Source organism: Acanthochromis polyacanthus, chromosome 21 (genome assembly GCF_021347895.1).
Source record: "Acanthochromis polyacanthus isolate Apoly-LR-REF ecotype Palm Island chromosome 21, KAUST_Apoly_ChrSc, whole genome shotgun sequence".
NCBI classification, from domain to species: Eukaryota; Metazoa; Chordata; class Actinopteri; family Pomacentridae; genus Acanthochromis; species Acanthochromis polyacanthus.
In genome coordinates, this window is record NC_067133.1 from 18209917 (window position 1) to 18232778 (window position 22862).

The 22862-nt window shown below is 39.5% G+C and overlaps 2 protein-coding genes across 2 annotated transcripts; both read right to left on the reverse strand.

Annotated features, from left to right (window-relative positions):
• Positions 1-394: 394 nt before the first annotated feature.
• Positions 395-11361, reverse strand: tyk2 (tyrosine kinase 2). The gene is made up of 24 exons (XM_022207324.2): positions 11166-11361; positions 10484-10683; positions 10249-10372; positions 10040-10172; positions 9782-9945; positions 9213-9591; positions 8938-9123; positions 8505-8662; positions 8302-8419; positions 8018-8201; positions 7766-7884; positions 7504-7674; positions 7302-7389; positions 6959-7086; positions 6458-6593; positions 5139-5290; positions 4865-5009; positions 4686-4777; positions 4414-4603; positions 2358-2476; positions 1514-1686; positions 1311-1428; positions 1079-1189; positions 395-993 (listed from the first exon to the last, which is right to left on the reverse strand). Exons 2-24 carry the CDS (start codon positions 10665-10667, stop codon positions 850-852), a joined length of 3516 nt encoding a protein of 1171 aa, XP_022063016.1. The 5' UTR covers positions 10668-10683; positions 11166-11361; the 3' UTR covers positions 395-849.
• A 956-nt stretch (positions 11362-12317) lies between these two features.
• LOC110960177 (cell division cycle 37, HSP90 cochaperone) lies at positions 12318-18498 on the reverse strand. The gene is made up of 8 exons (XM_022207325.2): positions 18017-18498; positions 17534-17809; positions 16029-16134; positions 15811-15926; positions 15481-15603; positions 14920-15102; positions 14752-14823; positions 12318-14630 (listed from the first exon to the last, which is right to left on the reverse strand). The coding sequence occupies exons 1-8, from the start codon at positions 18122-18124 to the stop codon at positions 14493-14495; spliced, it is 1122 nt and encodes a 373-aa protein (XP_022063017.1). The 5' UTR covers positions 18125-18498; the 3' UTR covers positions 12318-14492.
• Between the last annotated feature and the right edge of the window lie 4364 nt (positions 18499-22862).

A 22862-nucleotide genomic window follows, 5' to 3' on the forward strand; every position in this document is an offset into this window, starting at 1 on the left:
ATGTTGGACTGTCAGTTCTATGTGGTTAATTAGCATATTAGAATGAAATCTGTGCAGTGTCAAAGCAGCAGTGCTCTTGTGGAATTTTTGTTGCTTTAAAGTTGAGATCTAGGTGCACCATTGCCTGTAGATGGATTGCTTGTTGTCCTCAGTGGTACAAAATGTTTCACAAGCTTGACACTTGTTTTCCCACCTACAGCAGTAGTGTGTGAACAAGCACATATTGACCAAGAACAAAGACTATTAGCCCAATTACTGTGTCAATAACATCTTTGTATGATTTTTTTTTTTTTAAACTGTACAAGTTGCGTTTATTACTGTGCATTCCTAAGTAGTTAAGTGACAGATGTATTTGTAGTTTTCTGCAAATGGGCCATCTGGTTACATACAGATCTGAATATCCTAAAGAAAACTGTTTATTAGATTTTGTTTTTGACTGAATACAAAATGAAATGCAAAGTTAACATACACTCAAAAATATACAAAAATAAGCCATAAAAGGAAATACAGTAATCTCCCAATTATATACTTTAATACTTACTGTGATATATGCAAAGGCACAACTTTTAAAAGACAAAACCTGACACTAATGTGACGTCCTCACATTCCTCATTAAGTTCGACTCATCAGTAATGAAAAATAACAAAAAAAATACAAGTTGGGTTTATTACTGTGTTAACATCACATATGAGAGGATAGTGTGCTTTTATCATAAAAAAGCCTATAAAGACATATCTGTAAATAGTGGAAGCAGGACTTGCACACTAAAAAAACACATGCTTAAAACATATGGTTGGCATAGTGGCAGAGTAATGACATGTAGTCAAAGGGATCTGCGCTGACTCCTGATCAGCAAATCTGAGCCAAAGAAAAGTTTATGTTGGACTGCCAGTCGTATGTTCGGCGGACAGCCTCAAACTTTTCGATGAGGAATCCAAATGTTGGCCGCTCTGCAGGATCTTCATCCCAGCACTGCTCCATCAACGTCTTCACCTGTTGGTAAAAAAAACAGCCATGAATCAGGCCTCTCATACAGCAAGAAATATGTCAATGCTGTTTAATGCATATTTAATGTTACCTCATGTGGGCATTCTTTGGGACAAGGTAGACGCCGCCGCCTCTCTAACAGTTTTATCAGTATCAGCATAGTCATCTGTCCTTGGGGTGCCTCCATCATTTCAAAGAACTTCTACAAAAACACATAAGGGTACAATGTGCATTGAACACAGGGACTGCAAATGTATTTGACTGGTCTAACTTACAAATACATGCAGGTTTCAGTTTGTGATAGGAGGCCAGTGATGACGTACTGTTGGAGGGCTTTGGCGATGGTCACAGCGGGTCAGGATCTCATACAAAGTTACTCCAAAGGACCAAACATCAGTGGAAAAGGAAAATTTGCTCTCCTTCAAGCACTCAATGGCATACCTATAAAGGGCAAAAAGTACAATTCTGTGTCCCAAGTCATTCAGCAAAGCACTGAGTAACACTGTTAGCTGCTGCATGAACTGACCAGAACACTGGACTGTCGCCATCCTCACGGACACGATAGTAGATCTCTCCTTCAGGGATGTATTTCGTCAGGCCAAAGTCTCCAATCTTCACCAAACTGTCATTTTCCACCAAGACATTCCGGGCAGCGAGATCTCGATGGATGTACCGCTTTGAATGCAAGTACTCCATCCCCTTTAAAAGAGAACATCAGAAATAAAAGATGGAAAAATGTGTATTCAGAATGAGCATGATGACATGCAAACAGACAACAGCTGTCATTTTTAATTTTATTACAGAGCTTCATTCACACGAGGATCTCTCTCTCGAGTTGTCAGAAATGCGACTACATGGATCGGCAAAAACGTTTTCCAGGACATTTTCCAGGTGGCTGAGACAAAACGTACAATGTAACTTACTGCTAGTGCTTGTGAACTACTCAACTTAAACAGAAATAATTCATGACAACCCACAAAAACCTAAAGTGCTACAAAAGGGGATTAAAGATTAATGTGTTCTTACTCAGGCAGTTATGTTGTAGGCAGTTTATGGACATTTTCATGTTGTACAAAAATGAACAGAAACACACAGCTTCTTTTGAATCAAGGAGAGCAAAAAACAGACACCTGCAGTTTGTACAACAGAAAAAAATAGTTTCTTAGCATTAAACTATGGCTGTAGACAAAACTGTTTAGGTTGAGTTTGAGTTAAGCCCATGTTCAGGCAGCTCAGATTCAAAGCCGTGTCCAATAGTAGTCAAATCATAAAAATGTAATTAAACAGTGGCTACTGACTTTGAGAAAAAAGGGAATCACATTTTTAAAAAAAACACACACGCATAATGAAAAAAAACAGTGTCAGCTCACCTGACAGATCTGCTGAGCAAACATAAGGCACTGGGGCACACAGAGTTTACGTTTGGGAAGGTACTCTCGAAGACTCCCCAAAGGAAGGTACTCCATTATTAGCTGCACCACATGTCCTCCTGTCAATGGACAGTGCAACAGCATTTTTATGTTCCAATTTCCATTATTTCCAAAAAGCATTGACCTGTTGCCTGTGCTGGCGCTGTGGTGCTTAGCATGCTGAGTGTTGAAAGCAAAAAATATTGACATACAATGGAGACAGTGGTGCACTTCGAATAGATTTTCAATATTTACAGAGGAACAGCAGGGACCAAAAATCAATTCCCTGAATAATCCACTGAGCACTGCAAGTTAAAAGAAAGGTTCTGGACAAGCACTCCTTTGCACATGCAGACTGTAAGCTGACATTTGTTTAAAAAAACATATTAACTGCAGACAGATGAGAGCTTACACTGCAAAAACTCAAAATCTTACCAAGTTTATTTGTCTTTTTTTTAGTCAAAACGTCTCATCTCACTTGATTTAAGATAAATTCACTTAAGTGACATTTCAGCAAGATGCAGGGACTTGTTTTAAGAAAATGCATCTTAACCCTTTAAGCTTCAGTCAATTCCAGCCGTTTTCAGTACAAAAAATCGCTAATATTCTATTTTTAAATAAAAAAAAATTACGAAAAATACAGGGAATATTGGACGGGCATCGCGAGGTGCATTTCCTTGAAAATGACCGATTCGGGGATTTTATACCGACTTCAGGACATGTTTTGGATAAAATAGTTTACTGGCTTGTGTCATCTGGATGTAAAAGGTTGGATTATGGCCGTTTTTTGTGGAATCTTTTTTTTGTGTGTAATAATGAACCCGGAAATGTGAGTTGCGCTGTGTGCGTTGAAGCCGTGTATAGAGAACGGATGGATGAATATTCATTTTTGTCGGACAAATGTGTTTTTCTCACCCGCTGTGGTTATCACATCTGAAAGTGGTTTATACCGGCGGATTCATGAGAATCTAAGCTTTCCATCGGCGTATAGTGTTTGCATAATCGTGTTTGCAGCCGTCGGACATTCTTGAAATTCCTATGCAAATTAGTAGGTGAAGCTTACTGAAGCTTAAGGGGTTAAATATCCTGTTAAGTCAAACAATCTTGAAATTATCTTGTTTTAGTTGGATTTTACAAGAAAACTCAAAATAAGTTTAATACATCTCAAATTAGGAGGTTACATGAATGCAAAAATCTATTTTTGGGTGTCATCCTGTGGAAAAAATATATTTTCACAGTGAAACTTCTGATGTCCACATTTTCAACATTTTTGAGAAATTTTTTGGCAGAAAAAATTAAATGTTAAGTGTTTCTTTAAGAACATTCGCACACACAAAAAATCAACCAAAATCCGTGAATTTTGCTGGATTTTGGTTGATTTTTTTGGTGAATGTTCGTAAAGAAAATATTAGAAATTGTACTGATATATATAAGTAATCACTTTAGATATTTTTAGGATTTTTTGGAAGATTTTTATTATTTTATAAAAAATATTTACAAGAATTTTCTTGCCAAATTTGGGGAATTTTTTTTAAAATAAAACTTTTAAGGGGAAGTTTTAAGGAATTATTGGAATTTTCTTCCTGAAGGTTTTGCAAATTTTCAGAAATTTGGGGAATTTTTTTGCTGAATTTTTAGATTTATTTTCAGACAAGGAAACAATATTTTTTGGTGCTTGTAAATGAGGACAACAGGAGGGTTAATACATCTCAAATTAGGAGGTTACATGAATGCAAAAATCTATTTTTGAGTGAAAAACTGCTATTTTTTAGCACATCTAGCTTAATTTAAGACACCTAAACTTGACAATCCTGGTAAAATACAGCTTCAAATAAGTTTTCCCAGCTAATTTTAAGATCTCAATACTCTAAATATCATATATTATTTCAAGAAATCTTATCAAGCCATTTTTCACTTGTTCTATTGGCAGATTTTTTCACTTACTTCATGATAAAGTTTCTTGAAATAAGTTTTTTTCTTGTTTTGGGAGGGGCATTTTTTCCAGTGTAGGACTCACCCAGTTCAGTGCAACAGCCCTTGTACTTGACAATGTTGCTGTGATAAAGGGACTTCAGGATCTCGATCTCTTTCATCCAGCCCTCAGACACATGACCATTCTCTTGCTTCAGTGCTTTCACTGCCACGCGCTCTCCTGTCCCATCGTTGGACGGATCGTACAAGTAGAGCGTCACCTTTCCAAAGTGACCCTGTGTATGAACAATGAGCAGCAGATTTCCCTCTAATACACAAAATAAAGAAAACTAACGGTGATGTGGTACTGGAACTCACCTCTCCCAAGTCCCGCATCTTTTTCAGGTAGCGTTTGTGGAACACGCTGGGGTCTGCATCAGGGAAAGTTTCACTGGGTGGTATATCAAGATCTGGGTGCAGAAAAAAGGCAGATTTTTATTTAAAGCACAGAAACGCATTAACAGAAAAACAGAAAGTAAGGCGAAAGAAAGACTGACTGTAGATTTCTGGGAGTTCTCTGAGCACAGTGCGGAATGAAGGCCTCTCCTCAGGCTGATAGGTCAAACACATGCTGATGAATGTGGCCAGTTTCTGGGAGGACGGTTCAGCTAGGCGCCCTTTTTGCTGATAAAAGCGCTCTTTCTGTTGGGGGGGGCGGGGGGGTGGGGGGTGGATTACAGTTACCATTAGAGGTCAAGAGGATAATATGGGCAGGCGAAGTTTTTAGCTGTTGGAAGAGAATTAAAGGTCAAAGCTTCAGCATGGGCCTACCTCAGACAATGTGCTGCCGCTCATGGGAAGATCGCCGTTGTTGCAGATTTCTAGCAGCGTGACGCCAAAGCTCCACTGGTCAGCAGCGTTGCCAATGGGTGCACCGCTGTCAACACACTCAGGGGCAATCCACGGGATGCGGTCCAGACGCTCTGCACGTAGAAAAGTAACAAAGAAAATGGCAAAAGTTCCCCGAATCTTGTTAAGGTGACCTCAAGCTCTGGGTGCTCCAATTAAAGAGAGAGGACTCCTCAAGATTCAGCTTAGCATGATGCAATGTGGTCGGAAACTGAATAGATAGTTACAACAGCTATCTTTTTGTTCTATTTTTTGTTAGTTTGTTACTTTTACGTATAAAGAATGTCGGTAATGTTCAAGTTCACATAATACTGACTGAGCCTATCAGCAATAGGTGTATCTCTCTCAACATTCCAGCACTGGCATCCAGACAGCAACGACTGGTTTGCCAGAGCGGAAGAGAGAAGCAACTGCAGAGGCGGAAAAGGCTACAGCAAGAGGAGGAGAGCTAGGAGTATGGCCGAGCCAACAGCAGAGACACCTAGGAAGCATCCAGGAATTTGTTTTTGATTGAGGGATGATTAAAGTGTAAAAAAAAAAATAAACATAACCAAAAATTATGCATCCACACATTTAAAAAATGAAGGGTTTTTTTTTTTCAACAGTAATTTCTTTGAATAATTTTGTGTTATTTTAAATATGTATCCAGTTCTGTTAAATTACAGATAACTAATATAATCAAAGAAATAGTACTCATTTTGATATCAACCCTTCAAAAAGAGGCTAAAGCCGTTTTTAGTGTCCACATTAAAAAAAAGAATATTTTTAAATAGTAATTTGTGTTTGTGTAATTACTCTGATTGCCAGAAGAGGGAGAAAAAAGTTTCACAATGTAGATTTAACAGAACAAAATACTAAAATTACCTAAACTATCCTAAAAATTTCCTTTTTTTTTGAGAATTCAATGCCAGCTGCTGCAAAAAACTGTATTCAATAATAATTGATCTTTGTTTTATTTTTCCTTGGGGATTTTTTTTTTCATTGCACACTCATACACAACTAGGATGGTTGAACGTACTGCTCTTAGCGTAATCCTTTAAATTCAGAGAGCCTTAAACAGCACACTGTGAAGAAAAACTGCAAGACAACAGGAAAGAAGTCACAGATAGTGGTAAGGCTGAAGCTTCCTAAATCTGATTGGAAAAAGGCTGAACAGAACACATGAAGCTGACTGAGTGGAGAGGCTCACTTGTGAATTGAAGCTAATCAAAAGTTGATGTAAAGCAAAAGCTGGCACTGACCCTCCCGTGAAAGGACGCTCAGGGCGATGCCTCGATCACTCAGCTTGATGAAAGGAGAGATGCCATTTTCTAGGCCTCGCCTTGCTACCAGAATGTTCTTGGCACAGACGTTTCCATGAACTAGACGTTTGGTCTCCTAGAATAAGGAAAATGGGACTGATGTTAATCACTTGGGTTGCAGAGTGAGTGCAGTGTTGCGAAAACATGTTTAACACCAACTATAAATGCTATGAAGCTGCTAGACAAAAAGCAACTTGCAGCACTTATCTTGGTCTGTTGGTCTGATAATCAGATTACTTAATTTCCTGTCTTGATGCCCAGTTAGAAAGTCGCACGAACTCACTAAGTCTCTACACATAAATTGCAAAACACTTGCATTATTTTATTCTCACTAATTCACCCCAGTGACCATGTAGCTGTGTGGTCATTAAAGTGAATTGTATGAATTATAATCTGTGGCAAACAAACAAAAGAAAAACAAGTAGCAGTGTTTGAACTCACAAGATAACTGAGGGCACTGGCAAGTTGTTTTGCAACAATGAACTTCCACTGAGGAGTCACAGATGCCTTCTCTTTGCGAAGGAAAACATCCAAAGGCCCAAACTCCACATATTCTTCTACCATGATGTCTGTAAATATAGGAACAAGTCTCAACTTAAAAGCAAAATGTAAACAAGTGGCATCATCTTTAAAACACAGCAGGTTAAGTGTGGCCTTGCATTTGCTTCACTTGGCACGAGAATTATAAATTTGACTGTCTGACCATGACAAGGAAGTAGCAAACAAGGAAGTCACTAAAAGTAGAAGTGAGTTTGTCATGTTTGAACAGTGTTATTTCTCTTACTTTCAGATCCTTTGACAGACACACCATGCACAAAAACCAGGTGTCTGTGGGACACCTGGCTCATGAGACTTGCGGTTTCAAAAAATGCCTACGAAAGACAAAGACAGGAATCATAAAAGCATAAATATTGACTACACGAAGCGGTAATGTCTGTTTAGATTCACTGTACTTGTTGCAATTCATAACAAATCACACTGCTTACTAGAGCAATATCTTTATGGCTTTCGTCCAGGATCTTGAGAACCACTCGGATGCCTTTGCGGTCAGAAGAGTTGTTGTTGAATTCATCGTCATATTCATCCTCTTCTCCACCTCGCACCAGCAACCGTCCTGAGTAGATGTTAGTTCTGGTGCCACGGCCTAAATGCTGTTCCTACACATGAGCACAATACCCATCCAGTCAGACACAGAGCAGAGAGCACAAAACTTGTCTGTATACAAAGTTGGTGAGCGGATATCATCACTTGTATTATCTCTTTATCCTTGATCTGATGGAAGCGTAGCTGGGTCAAGTTCAGAGCCAAGGAGTCAGGGGGAGAGCGGCGATTGACATCTTGCCTCCTCACCAGCAGGTTGGACAGCTCTACATCACACAGAATGTCACACAAACATACATGAGCCAGTGTAATCTCATACCTCAGTATAGAGTTTTTTCAAAATACATCTGATTATAGCGTAAAGCAGCAAAACATTTGCAGCGACCAATAAACACAAACCTGCTTGTTTCGGAGCACAGCATTTTTTGACAGTAAAGCTGTCCGAACCAGATTTGAGTACAAAGGTCTTGAGGCTATCTGTCAGCTCCTTCACGCTGGAAAAATCTTTGTCCCAGCCCTCCAGATGGAACATCGAACCCTTGTGCTGAATACGAAACTGCTTGTGGCTTGGCGCTGAACCATTCTGGATGTATAAATACAGGTGTAGAGACAGTTACAGCTGAAAATTTTCACCATCACTGCACTGCAACAATTCCCAGAGAATAGCGTGGGCGTTGACTTACCTCATTTTTGTTCAGCACAGCTAAGATGATGCGGCGATAGTCGAGAGCGCTCCAGCGAACGAGGAAAGCTCCATCCTCTGCTGCCTCCTTTTTCAGCTTCAATAGCACAAAATCATCCCTGGAAGAAAAACAGAGCTATAACATACTATGTTTCGTTACAGCCTGTTTGTGTCTGTGTGCATGTACAAGGGTAGAAAACTCACTGCATAGGTCCATGCAGCAGATTTGCTTCACTCAGCACTACCCTTGGGGGAGCCACTTCACGACAAAGATAGTGGTGGGCGTCTGCAGTCAGTCGGTAGAATCCATCTAGGAGGGAGATGAAGGAATGGGCCTCCTGGCTGGAGTTCATCTGAACCTCCTACATACATGTACAGAGACATCACTAGCTTACAATCACATCTCCCACCTACACACACATGTAAATTCAAAACAATAAAATACCCAAAGCAAAACTAAAACCCAAAGCACTTATAGTCACACATATAGAATATCAGAAAGTAAAAGACGGAATAACTTGATCTGTAGAATCACAACTATACACTATATCAACAGGACTAATGCATCACAAGCACATTCACCAATAAAATTAATGTACTGAGGCATTCACATAAAAGAATAAACAAGTACTCTCACCATGTATTGATTGTCCTGAGTGCTAATGCACACATTAGCCTCAGTAATGGCTATGTGAGTTATTTCAGGGAAATCACAGAAGAAGGCCCATTTATTGGGAGTGTTTGCATTCGGTTGACTAGGCTGCTGTTTTGCTTTCTTCATGTAGTTCATGTAGTCATTCCTCAAGTAAGGGTTGGCCTGTGCCTAAACAGAGAGTGAACAAAATGTTGACACTGACAGAATACAGAACACGTCAGTAGAATTAGCCCATTAGAAGCTGTATTGTGGCAAACCTTCTGAGCAGACACCTCCCTCCACTGGATCCCCTTGATGCCAGACACTCTTATTTCATGTGTGGCAGGAGCCTGGTAGTTGTCCTTCGAGGCGCCCTGGGCATATGTGTTGTTAGAATAAGAGCTGCTTCCATCTGCATCCTCCCTCAGGTCCAGGTGGGTTACAGGGAAAGTTTCTGTGCCGAAACATGGAGCCAAGTGTTCGAGGGTAGAGATGTACTTATACATGATCTCCTGGGCACCAAGCCGCCCCTTGTCCACGGTGTGCTGCTGGAAAGTTCGGACAAACTCCGCAAACACTCGCCGGATCCTGATTTTAGTCAGGAAGTTGTCTTTCGAAATGTGCTTGGCGAAAGACTTTGGAATGCAGCGTAAGAAGCTGGAAAATAGAGATACGTTTTTATTACCTGGATTCAGTGGTAAAATCCGGTTGTCACAGAAGGAGAAAATACAATTAATAGCACAAAAAGAGAACCACCATAATGTTCGACACACATATATATATATATATATATATATATAAAATGACATATTCAAAATCATTTAGACAATTTAATGTCTTTGATTACCTGACTTTTGCAGCTACGTCTTGTAAGGTAGAGCCTGTCTGCACTGCCTGATGTGAGAGGTGAAGCACAGCCATTCCCAAGCTCTCATTTTTGAAGCGCTTTAGCTCCGCTTCTGAGTTGACTTCTTCCATTTCCACCACTTCATTCACAAATTCAAATTTAGCCTGGTTTGGGGACACGGGGCAGTATTGTTGTCAACACAGGATAAATGTGCTTTCAAAGAAAAGACAGTAAACCATGAAGAGGTCAAACACAAACCTGGGAAAATAAATACTCCAAGGACGTGATTTCAAGCAGAGGGGAACCACCCGGATCACTCCCAGATCGGTGAGCATAGCGGGACACAATGGGTTCATTCTCATTCAGTCCATGCCAATTCCGAAAGTAAAACCTAGATGCAAGGAAACCAGACAGCTTATGTTTCTCATCCGTCTTCCAAATACAGCATTGCACAAACACTGACTCACCTCAGACAGTAGAGAAGTATGAGGCTGGAGTTCTCCTCTGGACTGAAAATGTGGTTTGGACTGTACCAGCAGCGTGTAACTGGATTGTAGAGTGCAAACAACACATGGCACAGAGGGCTTATCCCTGAGGGAGAAACATTTAAGTTAGGCACACTTGCCTCCAGTAGGATCAAACACCACATGACAACTCTTTAAATGCTGGCTCTGCATGTGTTCATTACGTGGTCACTCTTACCTACAGCCTCTGCAGCCGAGATGCACAGCTCCTCTGCTGTCACCTTTCCATTTGTATGAGACAAATATCTCTCCCCTTCTTTGGTCCAGAAGAGATAAACATGAATGCCCTGGCCCTGAGGGGGCTCAATCTGGTCCGGAAATATTCCTGACATTGAAGACTTGGAACACCCTCTTCTAGACATGATGCCAAATCACTGACTGACAGACAGACAGACAGAACTTAAAGCACACGCCTATCAGCTGTTGTATTGGCTGGAGTCACGTACACATTAAAGCTCAAATACAAAATTAAAGCGACACCTTGCGATTTTCTGAAATATCATATTGGGTATTTTGAATTTTACACGATTCGTTTTGAAAACTAACCGGTAGCTTGCCAAATCAGGAAAAATATACTTACTTTAACAGAAATGACGTCGTTAAAACGAATGAATGTGTCAAAAAGGCCTTCCGGTGATTACACCTTGTTTAACTTACTGTTTACATTTAGCTACAATACTGTACACAACACAAACAGCACTGCTACTCTAAATATTCTCACATATAAACGTAAACAGCACACTTTCTGTGGCCCATGCGACTCCGAAAATACTTTACAGTGTACCCGCTGCCATAACAAGGAAACATTTAACATCATTACAGTCATAACCGTGGACTTGAATGTGCGACGAGTATCTTACCTTTTAACGACGAGCTGTTGAGGCGTTACATAAAAAGCCAGCACGGTAAAATGGGCTGATAGTGGCGCTTCATTATTTTTGTCAGCGTGTTTCCCCTACTTGCTTCTCTCGCAGATTCTAGTGAAGTGACCTGCGTGTGTCGACGAGAGAGACGCTGCTTCCCGAAACCAACATGGCCACTCCCTCCGCTTCATGGAGCCTGCACCGTCTCCTGCACTCAGACTGTACGTGGCCAATCAAGTGTGTTGCAATATGACTTTAAGGCATATGTACATTATTTTACACGCCTTGAGTAACGATAACATTGATTTTGAGGTAAAATGATAGCAATAAATACTCTGTTGTCTAAACAGAATATACATAAACTTTTTTTTTAATTCAGTAGGGTTAAATCAAGGGTTATCTATTAATTTGAGCATAATGACAATAACAAATAAAAACTATTTCAAAAGAGGCCATTTCAACTATTTTAAATGTTCTAGCCTTGCCAATGTTAAATTTCTCATAATTACTTCCATTATCATCTAATACTGTAACATAAAGCTAATGAGCAGTGAAAAATGTATTGTTGTCAGTCTTAGATGCTAACTAGCCGACTATGCTAAGCTAATAGCATTGTGCTACATTAGCTTGCTGTAGCTAGTTTGAATTCTTGGCTACTGTCTCCCAAAAATCCCTGTTAATTTGACAATATTTTAATTTAAAAATCAGTGATAATAAGGTATGGTTTGTCCAAATTCCCTCAATGTCTGTGTGTGTTTTCTAGCATTTATACTGCAGCTTAAGTCAGTGTAGCATCCAAATTTGTAAATATATTTAATGTTATGCATAAGTAACAGGCTGATATTGATATCTATCTATCTATCTATCTATCTATCTACAAAGATGCATGCTCAAGTCAACACATTTAGATGGTAATTAAATCATAACAGAATACGAATTTGCTATTACAAAACTGAAATAATTATGAACTAAACCAAAATAATAAAATCTTGAAAATGGGCCCACTGCCCGGGTCTTGGGGCAAGATAATAATATTCAAGATTTACATATAAAAATGGCAGAAGAGACATATCTACGAGAAATATTCCTGCATGGTGAGAAGCCAAGCACTCTGACAAAATCACACAAAAAAATGTTACCAGACTTGAATTCAGTAGAATACCAAATACCCTTCTTTAGAGGTGGAAACTTTAATGCAATGAACCAACATCCAAGAAACCCAGTATTCAGAACCTTGTGTGTGTGCGAGTGTAAATATAAATATCGAAGTGTGCTGACGAGGTTTTTGTTCCCTTTTTCTGACTCTTTTAGAAGTTAATCAGAGGAGCAAATCCTGCAGATCCAAAGGGAAAGAAACTGCTGAAGAAACCAGATCCTCCTGAACCAAGGGTACTTTAAAGAGAAAGGCTGAGCAGCACAGCTCTTCCACCGAAGAATAGCCAAAAAAAAAAAAGAAGATTAACTGAACGTTTCCCCAGAAATTTGTGCAACACTGGCGTCCTCCATGTTAAACAGAACTGAGTCTGTTATACTGAACAAAATATAAGACTTGTATGTCAATGATTAAAGGTGTACTAACTGTCGTTGCACTTGGTTCCAACTGTAGGGTCCGTATTTTGAATTAAGTAAATCTATGGTATTAGGTTTTAATTTTACATAAGAGCAAATATAATATCTTGCTGTTGAACTTAGAAGTAATGCAGTTACTTTAAGGTGATATGATGTTAGATCATTTGACATTTAAGTGGTATTGCACAGGTATTGCACTCACTTCTGTTGTATACTGTCTGACCCTTGACCCTTAAAAAATTACGAGGCCACAAGACCATGCTGAAATAATTAAAAGGGTCTATTTCAACAATGCAGAGAACATATGAGGGCTTGTGAGTCATTTGGGAGATTTTAACAAACTAGGTTATTCTATAATATCACATCTGATGATACACTTAATTGCCAAATGACAATCGTTACATTAATGAACATTCATGCCAGCCTCAAACTTCATCAAACCAAACTCAAATAAAACACCTTCCACACCTATGGTAAACACCTCTATCCAACTTTCCATGTGGTGTTTGTTTCTGTCCATCACTAAGTGTCATCAGCTAGCGATGTTTCTTTGCAGCGTTCGCATATTTATTTTGTTCAAACAATAGGTTATGGCAGTACACATTGAGCAGTTTTATTTTGTGACTTCCAGGATGGTCAAATAATGCCTTTGTATGAGCTGTTTGACTTCAGTTTATTTTTTCATCTCTGCCATCATGCAAAAGCCAAAGTACTCTCACCTTCAAAATAAAAGTATAGAAAGTGAAAGTATAGATTTCTGCCACACCTATAAAGCACCTTCAGGCACAGTGCCACATCACATCCATATGAGCTTTTAAGACATACATGCCCTTCCCCGCTGAACTGGAACTTAATTGGGATTTTGACCAATGTGGAAATAAGTAGGGCCCATGTCAATCATTCCAAGACCCTACAAGACTCAACTGTAGTTTTAAGCTCATTTATATGGTGGCGGTTGGGCCACAATAAGCTACAATGTAAGTGGAGCCAGTGTGAAAGTAATTATTGGGTCTAAAATGAATACTTTTTTAAATTTAAGACTGTTTTTGTCTTGTAATGCACACTGTGATGAACTGAAAGTCATAACATAGTTACCAATTTACCTACTGTTCCACAATCACTATGTGGAGTAAATGTCACTTTTAACCACCAAAAAAGTGGCAGTTGATCATTTTCTTGTGATTCTTCTATGACTCACACCAAAAGCACATCACCCACACCTTGACACATCACCACAACAACTTGTTCTTAAGAAGTTGGATATAATTCAACCTTTAGTTAATCAGGTTTTTGGAAAAAAAAAATGTCACTTTGGAGAAATAACCATCTGAATACATCAATTGACCAAGCCCTAAACAAAACAAAAATCCTAAAATTAAAAATGACAAAAAAAAAAAAAAAAAAAAAACTACATATGCCCAACCTGAAATCTATACACCACCGCAAATTAAGCAAGCAGGCAAGCCACACAAACTGAAAGGTGTGTACAAATAAATGAAAGAACACAGCTTTGGTGATGTCCAAACAAATAAAAGACATGAACAAAAGACACAAGCTGCAGTTTCTTTTCCAAGCTGGGGTTCCTGATGCAACATTCTTGTGTAGTTAGGTGAGTACTAGTCCCTTAAATCTCTCAGCTAAATATTTTAGAGAAGTTATTTCAGTAATTGGCAAACTAATCATACACATAATGGAGTTGCAATACAGTGGGTAAGTACATTTACAAAAAACAACAAATCAGGGTGTCAATTTTGGTCATTCCTTCTTAGTTTCTTCTTGCTCCTGTTTCACCTCTTCATAGGTGGCTTCTTCCTCTTTTTCTTCTCCATCTCCTTTGGAGTTGGGCACCCAGAGCCCAGAGTCTATGCACCTCTTCATGTGAGCCTTTGCCTCCTAAATTGATTAAAAGAATCACATTTAATAACCGACTCCAACTAGGACTTATCAAAACATGAACAAAATAAATTAATGAAATAAAAATGGAATACTGTGTGTTTAAATAAAACACCCTTACCGTGGGGTCCATTTTGCTGATAACATCTTGTAACATTTGGATGTCCTTCTCATCAAAGCATTTCTGCATCTCCTGTAATTAGGAACACACTTTATGAGTCATTTTAAACCAACAAGAGAAGACAAAAGCAACGGAGTACTGAGGCCCCTTGAGAACAAATGAACTTACAGCTGGCAGGGACTCGTACACTTCAACAGGATCTAGTCCTCCGGGTCCAATGCGCTTTTGTCGCTCTTCTTCCTCATATTCCTTCATGGCCTTTTCTATGCGGATCTTCGCCCTGCCCCGCACCCGCTCCTTGAACGACTCCAGCTCATCATTGAAAGCGTCTTGATACTGTTGATCTGCTGTCTGTAAGGGAACACAAGCATAAAGATTGGTATTAGGGTGTTTTCCCAGAGGACTATGAAGCTTTATGGACATTCAGAAACTTAATCTGCGTTCTGATTGCAGAAGCTAATGTCTGAATTTAGTTCCTGTACAGTACTTTCAGATGTAAAAAGTCCCTGCTCCAGAGGTGGTATTTTCTGGTGATTCAGAGTCTGAGAGGTCATTGTCCTGACTTGCCTAATATTCACAGTTCTACAGATGAACTGAAAACAAACGTGAGAAAAGAACTTCATCCCCTGCTTAGGTTCCTAAATAACAGAAATGTTTCGATTACATTTTTTTCAAACTTATTTCATTATATCTAATTAGATGTACTTCATGTAGCATCTAAACAGTCACCTTAATCTTCGCAAAAAACTGACGGAAGCAGCCGCGGGGGTCTACTTTGAGGCTTTTCGCCAGCTCTAGGATGAACTGCATGACGATGGTCTGATGAGCCACTTGCTCCATTAATGCGTGTTTCTGCAAAAGAAGGAAGAATTTTTAGAATAATGTGCACAATTTAAAATACTACTAGAGAAACCTTGTGTGGGAAAAAGAGAATCCCTAAATTACAGTCCATTCAATTAACTTGAATGTTACAATACATGCAACCTACGGAATATGAGGGTGTTAAAATGAACGTAGAAGGAAATGAAGACACAAAAACTCAGTTTTTCAAATGTTTACCTCCTCAACTTCAAGGTCAATGCACATGATGACCAAGTAGTTAGCGGTCTCTTCACAGACGAGATGAGGATTGTCAGAGAGGTACTTCTGGCTGTCATCCCAACGTCGCAGCATGCCTGTAGTAAAGAAACTAATGAGGGACCATCTCTGCTTTCAAATATCAGTACCCTGCGACAGGGAGGAAATAACGATGGTTCAGGCAAGTCAATAATCCTTACCGAAATGTTTGATCTGCTTCTCATACTTCTCCACGAATGTTTTATGCTTTTGCTCCTTCTCCTCTTCGGTCTCCTCTGCAGTGTCAGGTTTGACATTAACAATACTCTACGAGTTACAGAGACAGAAAATCAGTAAAGACGCCTGGAAACTGGGGATTTCAATATTAACAAATGCATATCTAAAAATTGTCAGTAAAAAAATAGATATGTGTGTGAGCCACAAAGAGTAGGCCAAAAAGCCACAAGCAAACTGTGTGTAAATCTGAGTAAAATCAACACAGCTGTCAGAAACTGTTACGGTCACTGGTGATTGTGTGCCGTTTTGCTTCTGTGGTGGATTTTTTGGGGGCTTTGTATGGGGAGATGGCATGTGTAGACCCAGCTGTGGCTGGTTTGAGAGCCTCACCAGACCCTCAGCTGCCAGACATTTCAGCTAATGCGTCTGGAGCTGTAGACCTGCACTGCAGCCTTTGTTTGCCCCACCTCCTGACCTGTCTTATTGGGCCACCGCCCAGTTATCTCCACCTTCAACCAACCAGCTCCAGCAATCGTCACAGCTGGAGTGTATAAATCCTCAACCAAACCCTCAGTCAGTGCAGCTGGGATTTAATATGACCAGTTTGCCCTGGTGCCTCTTGAGTTGCTGTGTTTTGTGTGTTCTGTATCCACTGACAGGTGGCTACTTGGAGAATACAGTTTCTGTTTGCAGGAGCTACTCGTGTCTTGTAGTCACTAAGGGGAGGTGATTCTTTTGGATAATGTGTGTTTTGAGGCACCAGTTATTTAGTTCATTTTGGGCTCTCAGCACTCATTTATATTAGTTTCTATTGTTTAGTGTGGGTATTGCTATGGTGTTTGAGTTTGGCTAGGGAGTTTAGTTTAGTTTTTCTTTAGCCAAGTTGATAACTCTGGTAGCCTTGTTTGGTTTCATTTGGTTCTTTGATTTAGCAACATCCTCCAGCCCTGCTCTCTCTAGTTAGATCACTTTTACATTAAATTTGTCACTGAGCAATAAACTGCATTACCTAACCAATGACATCTGGTTGTTTGCGTTAGACCCAGCTGACCCTAGCGGCTGGGTCATGACAAATTCACTCTGAATCTCGACAAAATGTGCTGGTGAATACAGCCCTGGGACCGCCTCACTACAAAATCAAGGCTTTTTCCAAATCGCATTGTCCTCTAACATCCTCATCAAAGGCAATAACTGAACCAATAAACTGTAAGGACAGATGCCTGTAGAATGATGCTGATCACACAGTAATCTTAGCTTTGTAGTGAAAGCGTGACATAGCCTTGTCCTCTGTACTATAGCACCTAATTGTAATTTAAGAAATTAATAAACAAAATAAGTAGCTCAACAATACTAAGCTCTATGCAGACAATATCAGCTCTGCCTACACAGGCAACAGACTAAATTCTTCTTTCGTTTAAAGCAATAAACATGGTATCATCAGACTGCTGTGAAATGGAAAGTCTGTTGCAACCAACTACATCTGGCTAACCTTGCTAAAGCCTTCCTTGCTGAGCGTGTCCACGTTCCATGGCATCTTCTTCTCTTCTCGATTGTGGTCTTCCACCTTCTTCTGCCACTCCCGTTCTTCTTTTTTCAGTTTCTTCTCCTCAGCCTGGGCTTTGCTCAGTTCGGCATCACACGACCCTGCACTGGACAGGACTTGGGTCTTCTTCTGTGCCTCTGCCAGCTTACGCCGACAGTCATTGAGTCCCTTGCTGAGTTCTTCACCTTTTTTGTTAAACTCTTCCATTCGCTCCACACGTGCCTGAAGTACAAATATTACAACACGAGTTACAAACACCGGTGTAAAAGTTTAATTCTCAAAAAGCAATTGTCAACCTTCATTCTTCTCTACCACTTGCTTCCTCGGTAATATTCATGTTGACGAGTACAGGAAGCCTGCTAACGATTCTAGTGAAGAGCACCAGTTTTGGAACATCGTTAGCTAACTGTATGCGTCTCAAATTTGTACCTGGTGTCTCCATCTGAAGAGGCTGGGTGTGTCGATGTTTGGGTGGGTGTCATCTTCATCGTCAGACACTTCAATGTGGTCCCACACGCTGTAGTCTATCCTGGACATTCTGCCAACAAGAACCTAACGCTAACAGCGTTAGCTTGGGATATGACTTGGCTAAGTTAGTGGCTAAAAGACGCAAACTAGAAATTTGAATCAAATGAGCAAATGCATCCAAATAGTGCACTTCTCAGATATATGTATTTATGTTCAGTGCAGCGGCTGGTCGTATTTGGCCAAGACAAACTCAGATAAAGCTCCCTAGCGTGAGTTAGCGAGCGACCGCTACAAAATTCTAGAAAGAATTGGTGTTGCACATTTCCGTTTGACGTCAGCACGTCACTCCGTCATAACGACGTACGGAATCATCGCCACTGGTAGTTGTAGTTTTTGTGTGAAAGCGCTGAACATTCCTTGGTTCAATCACACTTTTATTGGAGTATAAATCATCTCCAAATAAACGTTTATTATAGGTAATATGTGTATATATGAATTTCATTGATTTAAGATGGGATCAAATCAGAAAGCATTGATTTATGAACAAGTGTATTATTATAGGTTTGTTTTATCTGTAGATGGGAAATGGCTAATACACACCAGCCAATATGACATGTATGCCAAGATGCCAAGACATGTCTCCAGTTCTTGAATCTTGCCAAGCACAGATTTAGTATTTTAATTAATTTTTTGTTGCCCCACTAGCCATTTGTCTGTTGATGAACTGGACCTCAATATGGAATTCAAATGATAAACTTGATCTGTTGATCAATGCACATTCATGTTTAATTGTGTATGTTTTTTTATAGGCATAGAGGTATTAATCTTTTATTTTTTAGATTCACTTGTGGTTGTTGAATTAGCTTCTTTTTCAGTAGAACTGCCATGTTTTTTTCCTACAAGGACCTAAATTATACAATCAAATTCATTTGCCACAAAAATACTAAAGATCAATGTTTTTTTCTTCACATTCTTAGAAGTAAAGTTTAATTTCCTACCTGATGATGTCAAAAAATAAAGAGATCTGGTATATATATATATATTTTTTTACTTTTCAGTATTTGCAGCATCTTTCTTCAAGACACTTCAGCATTTTAGGAAAACACATTGATAAATAAACAATCTAAGTGAAGTTCTGCATAACCCTACAATGATGTGGCCGTTTGACTAAATACAACATGCTATGTAATTGATTTGGGAAAGACAGACAGCTATGACAAATAGATCTGCTGGAATACAACAAAACAGCATATTTATGTGGTGCAGACAAACATTTGCGGTAACATTTGATTCATTAGGTCTACCTGTGTTTTCAGTCGTCCTAGATGACGACTCTGCTCAGGTGTAAAATATGTCGAGCTTTAGTGGGAAAAACAATCTCTTTATCATTCACTATATACCAATAAGAATAATGACAGCATATTTCGTCATGCCTTAACAGAGGGCCACACTTGTGCAATCTTTACTGTGGGTGAACTGAGACTGTTCTGGTAACTCGGTGCTGACATGCACAAACACGTGTCTCGTACTTTACAGCAGACAATGGGGATGTGAACACTATGACACGATAATTCAGTTGAACTTCTGTTAAACGGAGAAATACATTTCACAACTTGCACTGTTACGTTCAACTTACTGGTACCATTTAGCCCCAAGACTCATGTGGTTCTGTTCAATGGCATATGAAACTGTCTGCTATGAGAAACAGCTATTTAAATTTGAATAGTGTTTTTTTTCTCTCCATTTTCTTCCACTTATAAAGAGTTGGGTCATGGCGGTAGTAGGCTAAACAGAGCATTTTAGACCTCATTCTCCCAAGTAATGTTTTCAAGTTTCTCTTGTGGTTTCCCAGGCCAGATGCGATATGTAATCCCTTCAGCAAGTTCTGGCAGTACCCTGGGGTTTCTTCACCAACGGGCTGTTATGAGGAAACCTCCAATGGAAAGCATCCCAGGCATGTCATTGGGAAATTACCAAATAAGTGAATCCTTGGAAGTGAGGGAGCTGAGGGACCGAGCCGGGGGGAGGGTTTGATTAAGATGGGATGCAAGAAACCTTTGAAATTTAAAGGCTGAAATGGTGCATTCTGGTGAACTCTGACACCTAGAATTCTTTAAACATGAAGGCTTAAAAAAATGTCTGTATGGGACCTTCTAGGCACCCCCCAAAAACAGCACAAAGTCATGTTAATGTGATGAAACCAAATATTTATACTGGATTCAAATTTGAATGAGCCACATGAAGTCATCACGACGTGTGCTTTCCGATCGACCATGGGAGTGAGCCTCTTCTGTTGAGGAACTTGTGGGGCAATGCCACTGGGTTGTTGCAAGCATAGACATAATAAAGAGTAGACGCCGCATCAACCGCTACTGTCCATTGGGGCTGACGAGCGGTGGGGTCGCCATCTTGATCCGGTCAGCCGTTCCACTCAGCGCTGTTTGACAGCGCATTTAATCCATCTTAACTCTGAATATTAAACTGATTTTCACGCGTTTTTATTTTTATTTTTTTGCTGCAAACATCATACATGGAGCCATGATACAGGACAAATGGTTTGGCGTATTTTAATATTCATAGCGGGAATAATACATAATAATAATAATAGGTAATAGAATATTCTGATTTTAAGCTCGACTGTAGACAGGTATTTTGCAAACACTGTAAACACACACACACTAATATATGTTAGAGAAGCAGATAATGGCAGTAAAGTCAATTATTTTAATAATTTGAAGAGACAATATATGATTACGCTATATATACATATATAAACAAAATACTGACTAATTAACACATTTCTATATAAAACAATATATATATCTATATTATCATTTTCTGATATATCTTTTTTAATATATATGTATGAATTATATTGATAGTCTATATATGATTTATATAATAATTTTCTCTGATATATTGATTATATTAATACTCCATCTATGATTTATATATATTCATTTTCTCTGATATATAACTTGTATCTATTGTTTTATATAGAAATATGTGTTCATTAGTCAGTATTTTGTTTATATATGTATATATAGTGTAATCATATATTGTCTCTTCAAATTATTAAAATAGGCTAATTGACTTTACTGCCATTATCTGCTTCTCTAACATATATTAGTGTGTGTGAGTTTACAGTGTTTGCAAAATACCTGTCTACAGTCGAGCTTAATATCAGAATATTCTATTAGTGTTAATCCCGCTATGAATATTAAAATACGCCGAACCATTTGTCCTGTATCATAGCTACATGTATGACGTTTGCAGCAAAAAATAAAAATAAAAACGCGTGAAAATCAGTTTAATATTCAGAGTTAAGATGGATTAAATGCGCTGTCAAACAGCGCTGAGTGGAGCGGCTGACCGGACCAAGAGGGCGGCGGTGTTTCTCACTGCGCAGCAGCCCGAGCAGCGTCTACTCTTTATTATGTCTATGGCTGCAAGTACACACTACTGATCCTGTATGTTTGGTCCTGTTGTCGCGTCTCTTCCCTCCGCCGGGTGAAAAAATTGCTGGGCATTTGGTGGTTAGAGCGCTTTTCGTACAATTTCCTTGCATGATTTTTCGTTTTCATGTGGTCTATCACCGCTTGGCATCCTCTGTCGCTGTATTTTGTCTCATCGTCGCACACCATGCACCTCGCTTTCCCAGCTACATCTAACTTTCGATAATGCTCTCCAATCGTTGTTTCCAACTCGTGCTTTTGCCAGCGCACTGTTGACAACTACGTGCGATCCAACCCTATACCCCTTACACCCTATATTTTTTTTTCTCATCGAATTTGGGCGATTCACGTTGGGTCTCAAAATTGATACCTTGATACGCGAATTTTCGTGGATCCGCGACCAAATAACATGCCTGGCATCCAGGAGGCATCCTAATCAGACACAAAGGAGCAGTGACTCTTTTCCATGCTCCCTCTAAATGTCTGAGCTCTTTGCCCTACTTCTGACACTGAACCCAATCACGCAATGGAAGAAGCTTATTGCAGCGTTTTTTCATCTGCAACTTCCTTCTTTCAGTCACGATCTGGAACTCATGAGCATAGATGAGGGTTGGAACCTAAACGGACTGGTAAATCAAGATGAACACATTACTGGTGACACTACACCAACCCTGTAATGCTTCATTTTCCATCAGACATGAACAAGCTCCTACAATACTGAAACTCCTCTGCTCCTCAGCAGCTCACCTCCAACCCAGACGGAGCAGAACCATGATCTCACACTTGGAGGTTCTGATTCTCAGACAGACCACTTAACACTCAGCTGCAAACCAGCCTGATGAAGCAAACAGAAGCACATCATCTGCAAACGGGAAACATTCCACACTCCTGCTGCACCTTGAGATCCTGTTCATGAATGTCACAAAACAGCATCAGAGACAAGAGACAAGCATGTCAGAGAAGCAACACCTACTGGAAATATGTTTGACATTGCGTCGACAGAAAGAATAGAGCTCGAACTTGGGCTGTACAAGAACTAAATACCTCGTAGCAGCTCTTCATGTGCAGTAACATCATATTGACACTAGTCTTTCCCCTCCAAACATTATAGAGTGAAATAATATAATTCTGGATACATTATCCTCCATGCCATACCCATACATATGTAAAGTCATCCAGTCATATGTGTACATATCCATATGTAGACTCTTCATGTCTGGTATACTGTCTCTCTGAGACCTTAATTATGATATCTTTATGTTTCAGCCCTATCATACTTTAGTAATTTTATCCTGCGTCTTTCATGTCTTATCTGTATCCAGCTGCTGCAACATGTACATTTCTGTGGTTCA